Source organism: Gymnogyps californianus, unplaced genomic scaffold (assembly GCF_018139145.2).
Source record: "Gymnogyps californianus isolate 813 unplaced genomic scaffold, ASM1813914v2 HiC_scaffold_132, whole genome shotgun sequence".
In the NCBI taxonomy this organism is placed as follows: Eukaryota; Metazoa; Chordata; class Aves; order Accipitriformes; family Cathartidae; genus Gymnogyps; species Gymnogyps californianus.
In genome coordinates this window covers 10,724-16,392 of record NW_026114013.1, presented here as the reverse complement: position 1 = coordinate 16,392, position 5,669 = coordinate 10,724, and the positions used below count along the sequence as shown (strand labels likewise).

Genomic DNA, 5,669 nt, shown 5'->3' with positions numbered 1-5,669 from the left:
GAGCCATTGTTTCTATTAACACGTTCCCAAGCTCAGCAAAATAAAGAGATAAGCAGTGCAGCCAACAAACTCCGTGACCCACACAGGAGCTTGCCACTTAATAACTACTATAGCTATAGCATGCTTAATACAAAACTGCTGTTGTCTGGCCCCACGTTGGGCACCAAAAAGGACTGTAGTGGGTTGACCCTGGCCGGATGCCAGGTGCCCACCAAAGCCGCTCTATCACTCCCCCTCCACAACTGGACAGGGGGAGAAAATAAAACAAAAGGCTCATAGGTCGAGATAAGGACAGTTTAATAAAGCAGAAGCAAAGGTCGCGCACGAAAGCAAAGGAAAACAAAAGATTTTATTCTCTACTTCCCATCAGCAGGCGATGTTCGGCCACTTCCCGGGAAGCAGGATTTCAGTACGCGTAGTGGTTGCTCCGGAAGACAAACGTAAAACAAATGCCCCCCACTTCCTCCTCCTCCCCCTAGCTTTTATACTGAGCAGACGTCATATGGTATGGAATATCCCTTTGGTCAGTTTGGGTCAGCTGTCCTGGCTCTGTCCCCTCCCAAGATCTTGCCCACCCCCAGCCTACTGGTGAGGGGGGGCAATGTTGGAGAGGCAGCCTTGATGCTGTGGGAGCACTGCTCAGCAGTAGCCAAAACCCTGGTGTGTTATCAACACCTTTCTAGCTACCGATACAGAGCACAGCACTACGAGGGCTGCTGTGGGGAAAATTAACTCCATCTCAGCTAGACCCAATACAGTATCATTTTCTGCTGCCCATCTCATATGGCTTTTAGGAAAAATTATTGTGTAGAGGAATGGTCAAAGGATTATTTCAAACTGTTTTGCAATTGAAAATGAGTTTTCAGCTAACAGAATATTTCAAGAGAAATCTCTACTTTCTTTAATTATTGGGTTTTTTTCAGAAAGCTCAAAGATGATTTGCCAGGAAAAAAAAAGCCAGTACAAGTGGTCAGATTTTAAAAGATATTTAGATACTCCATGCCCATTGACATTAGTAAGAACTAGAAACTTAAATCTCTTAAAAATATCTTGTCTGTGGTACTGTCACCGAAATCAGGAATAAACCTCTTAACACCAATGTAGCATTAAGCAGCAGGCATTCTTTTATTACAGCGCTGGATGCACGGGGGATCACTCCACCTAACGTGCATGCCGCATACAAAAATTACAGGGTTTATATCCAGTTATCTAATTAGTAACAATTAGTAAAAACATGCCTAAGTTTACACTCATTGGCTAGTGATAAACATTTCACTCATTACTGGTCTGTCGTACTTAAATTAACTCCGCTTGCGATGTAGATTAGCACGCATGCTCCTTACGGGTGGGGGGGGGCAAGTTTCTTTGGTCTTAAATTGAGTCGGTGGTCGTGCTTCCCCTGCTGCTTTCACCTTTCCCCTAGTTACGAAGGACTTCTCCAGGTTTGGCTCATTTTGTAATTCAGTCAGCAGAGCCAGGGGGTACAATACCGATATTGAGGAACATCTTGCCCTTTTATCACATGTTGTTACTTGCTAATCTTCGGTATGTAGGCCTACTTGTCCTTGGTACGCAGACTTGCTCATCTCTGGTATGCAAGCCTGCTTGCTCTATCTGTACAAAATTTACACAAAGGGGCCCTTCATCAAATTGTCTAAGTCTTTGGTAATAATTCCCCCCTTTGGAAGTAGTTAGATTTTCTTACTACTTCCATATATTTTTCTCAAGGGTTTTCTTAACACAACCTATGCAGATCCTTATAACAACTACAATTATAATCACATAAATTGCTCCTTCCAACAATGTAGCTAACCATCCTTTTAAAGACCATCCGCTTAATTCTTGGAGAATTTTGTTGAGCCACCTATTTTCTGCTACATCTCCGATTGCTCTGCTGTCTTCAGCTACTTTTCTCATTTTGTCTAACTGTTCTTGTAGATTGTCAGTTATATTTGGGATGTGGATACAGCAGTGTTCTTTGTCTAATTTAAAGTATCCGCACACCCCTTGTTCTTTGACCAAAAGCAAATCTAAGGCTAGCCTATTTTGTAAGGTCATTTTAGTATTAGCTTGGACCTGTTTGTTAATAATCTGGAATCCTTTCCGAGTGGCTCTAAACAGGGTTTCTACTTGCCAGGTCAAATTTTCTATCAGCATTCGATCTTCTAAAGCCATCAGTCCTGGTAATAGGAAACTTTGGAGTCCCCAATCAAGTTGTACTGCTGCTGAGGGTCCTGTCCAGGTATCAGGGTCTTTTTCTGTTACAGTATCTCTTTTAGTTCGTCCCCAATATTGGGCTTTGATTGGATTCTTTTTCCATGTGGGGCATAGGGTCAATAATCCTAAAGTTACTTGTCTAGTTACTGCACTGAACTGTAGTCGGGTAGTCCAATATCCATCCGACATGACCCATGTCGTGTAACCTGGGGACGGAATTTCTTGTCTACAATTTTCATTCAAAGAATTTTGTTTCTTACACTGTTCCATCATCAAAGCAGAATTTAGGATCGATATCTTACTATGATTTAGGACATTGGGGCATCTCCAATCAGCTTTGCTATTGCTGTGGATAGCCTTTGCTCCCCAATCAAAGCACCAATCTACATCTCCCATATATTTCCAGTGCCCTTCCAAAGGCCTGGTCCAAGTTCTGATTTTTTTTCCTAAGGTTAGTACATTCTGGAGTAGTAGTTACATTAGGTACTATGTTGTTAGTGACACAAAGATTTAATAGTCCTGCAGCTTGTCCACCAGAGGCTGTTAATGCCGCTGTCAGAAACCCAGTATCTAAGGCGAGTGATCCACCAGGACATTGTGCACTTGAGCCTCTCCCAAATACTGTTCTATTGTCCCCTGGTCTCCAAGAAGTGGCATCTTGTAAAACATCACTACCTTTTTGTCTACACATGTTTTCTTTATCTAAGTAATGAGAAACATTAGCCTGTTTAAAGGCTTCTGTAATGATATCATATTCCTCCAATAAAGACGAATTTATCGGTATAATGCCCCATGGGATGGGTTGACTAGCCGAATGAGGAATTGGGATACATGCTGTTACAGTGGTAAGATTATGCATCCTACCAAATCCTACTATTAAGGTTAGAATTAAGTTTTCATCTATGTCTGTATTGGTTTCTCCGTCTATATTAATCTCTGTACTTCCTGACAGCACTGCAAAAGATACAACCCATAACTTCACGATTCCCAAGTTAATTTTAAGCGTAAAGGTCCTTTTTGTTTGACAGTCCATACTGGTGATGTGGCTGGCTTAATCCCGCTGTAATGTATCCACTGGGCGACTCCTTCGAGCTTGACAGCTGTGTAAGTGGTGAGTAAGATCAGGAAAGGTCCTTTCCACTTTTCCTTCAACGGTTCATCTGACCATGTCCCCAGATACACCCAGTCTCCGGGTTGGTATTGATGCACAGGCACGTCCAGGGATAGCAGTGCGCTCACAGTGACATACCTGTGGAGAGAAAAGACAGAACCTTTCCTAGAGAGATAACATATTCTTTCAGGTAATGTTTCCCTAAAATTTCGAGATTAACTCCTGTTTCTGTCACCTGATAAGGTTTACCATACATGATTTCAAAAGGACTAATCTTTTCTTTAGTTCTAGGCTGAACGCGTATTTGTAGCAAAGCTAAGGGTAAAGCATCTGGCCACTTTATCTGAGCCTCTTGGCAAATTTTACTTATCTGTCCCTTCAGGCTTTGATTCATTCTTTCTACTTTCCCACTTGATTGAGGTCTCCATGGGGTGTGGAGATCCCATTTTACCCCTAATATTTTAGCTAAACTTTGAATGGCTTCTGCTATGAAGTGTGGGCCCCTATCTGAAGACAGCCCTATAGGTACTCCAAATCTTGCTACTTCTTTTGCCTTGTTGGTGCGACAAGGGAAAGCCTCCGGCCAGCCTGAATAAGTATCTATCATCACTAAAAGATACTGGTATCCATTTTGCCGCGGTAGCTCGGAAAAGTCTATTTGCCAATAGTCTCCTGGACTGTTTCCTCCCTTCGTCACCCCTAATAAAGGTCTTCGGGGCGAGTGAGGATTGTTCTTCAGACATAATTCGCATTTCTTCACTATGCTTTTGTCCTGGTTTCAGCTAGGACAGAGTTAATTTTCTTCCTAGTAGCTGGTATAGTGCTGTGTTTTGGATTTAGTAGGAAAATAATGTTGATAACACACTGATGGTTTCAGTTGTTGCTAAGTAGTGTTTATCCTAAGTCAAGGATTTGTCAGCTTCTCATGGCCAGCCAGCAAGAAGGCTGGAGGGGCACAAGAAGATGGGAGGGGACACAGCCAGGACAGCTGACCCAAACTGGCCAAAGGGATATTCCATACCATATGACATCATGCCCAGTATATAAACTGGGGGGAGTTGGCCAGGAGGGGTGGATTGCTGCTCAGGAACTAACTGGGCATCGGTCGGCGAGTGGTGAGCAATTGCATTGTGCACCACTTGCTTTGTATAGTTTAATTCTTTTAGTATTGCTATTGTCATATTATTATTATCATTATCATTGTTTTTCCTTCCTTTCTGTCCTATTAAACTGTCTTTATCTCAACTCACGAGGGTTTTTTTTCCTGATTCTCTCCCCCATCCCAGGGGTGGGGGGGAGTGAGCGAGTGGCTGCGTGGTGCTTAGTTGCCGGCTGGGGTTAAACCACGACAGCTTTTAATTATCCCAGTCATTCGTACACCTAGCACTTGTGTCTTTAATGCCTCCACCATTGCCTCAATTCCCCAGTGAGTTTCTTGGTGTTGTCTGTTAGCCAATTCGCACATAATTTCCTGTGTAACTATTACTTGATGTGAAGGAGTCACCCACCACCCTTCTTGATTCTTATTTGCCTTCAATAAATTAGCCAGTTGGTTGTCTTCTGGTGTATACTGCGGACTCCTAGGTCCCAACCTCTGGACCTTTTCCGGTAAAACTAGTAATACTTTATTCTCTGCTGCCTCTTTCGCAGCTTTATCTGCCATTCGGTTCCCTATATGCACCAGACTGTTTCCGAGTTGGTGAGCCTTACAATGCATGATGGCCACTAGTTTAGGCAAATTAATTGCTTGTAACAATTGTTGGATCGTTGGCCCATATTTAAATGGAGATCCTTGAGAAGTTAGGAGTCCTCTCTCTTTCCAAATGGCCCCATGAGCATGGACTATCCCAAAGGCAAACTTTGACTCTGTCCATATATTGACAGTCTTGTCCTTTGACAATTCTAATGCCCTTAGTAAGGCTATGAGCTCAGCCTTTTGGGCCGACGTATTAGGTGACAGAGCTTTAGCCTCAATTACCTCTTTAATGGTTACCACAGCATATCCCGCTTTCCGCGTTCCGTCCCGCATAAAGCTACTACCATCTACAAACAGGTCCCAGTCCGCATTCTCCATTGGCATGTCTTTCAAGTCCGCTCTGCTGGAGTACGTCTGCTCCATCGTTTGCACAGTCGTGGGTTAATTCTTCTCCATCAGGATCAGTAGTTAGAAAGGTCGCTGGATTCAGGATCGTGGTTACTTTCAGCTCCACATCGTCTTGTTCCAAAAGAATGGCCTGATATTTCAGTATCCGGCTTGGTGACAACCAGTGTCCTCCTTTTTATTCTAGAACTGCTGTAACTGCATGAGGCACAAATACAGTTAACTTTTGCCCGAGCGTCA

The 5,669-nt window shown here is 43.2% G+C and overlaps 1 protein-coding gene across 1 annotated transcript; it reads right to left on the bottom strand.

Moving 5' to 3' along the window:
• Nucleotides 1-1,407: 1,407 nt before the first annotated feature.
• Nucleotides 1,408-5,468, bottom strand: LOC127028009 (uncharacterized). Its single transcript, XM_050913839.1, has 2 exons — nt 5,307-5,468; nt 1,408-3,466 (listed from the first exon to the last, which is right to left on the bottom strand). The coding sequence occupies exon 2, from the start codon at nt 2,611-2,613 to the stop codon at nt 1,705-1,707; it is 909 nt and encodes a 302-aa protein (XP_050769796.1). The 5' UTR covers nt 2,614-3,466; nt 5,307-5,468; the 3' UTR covers nt 1,408-1,704.
• Nucleotides 5,469-5,669: the final 201 nt, after the last annotated feature.

Bases quoted from the DNA above. Each gene is read 5' to 3' on its own strand.
- LOC127028009 (XM_050913839.1), bottom strand. From the start codon at position 2,613: ATGGGAGATGTAGATTGGTGCTTTGATTGGGGAGCAAAGGCTATCCAC.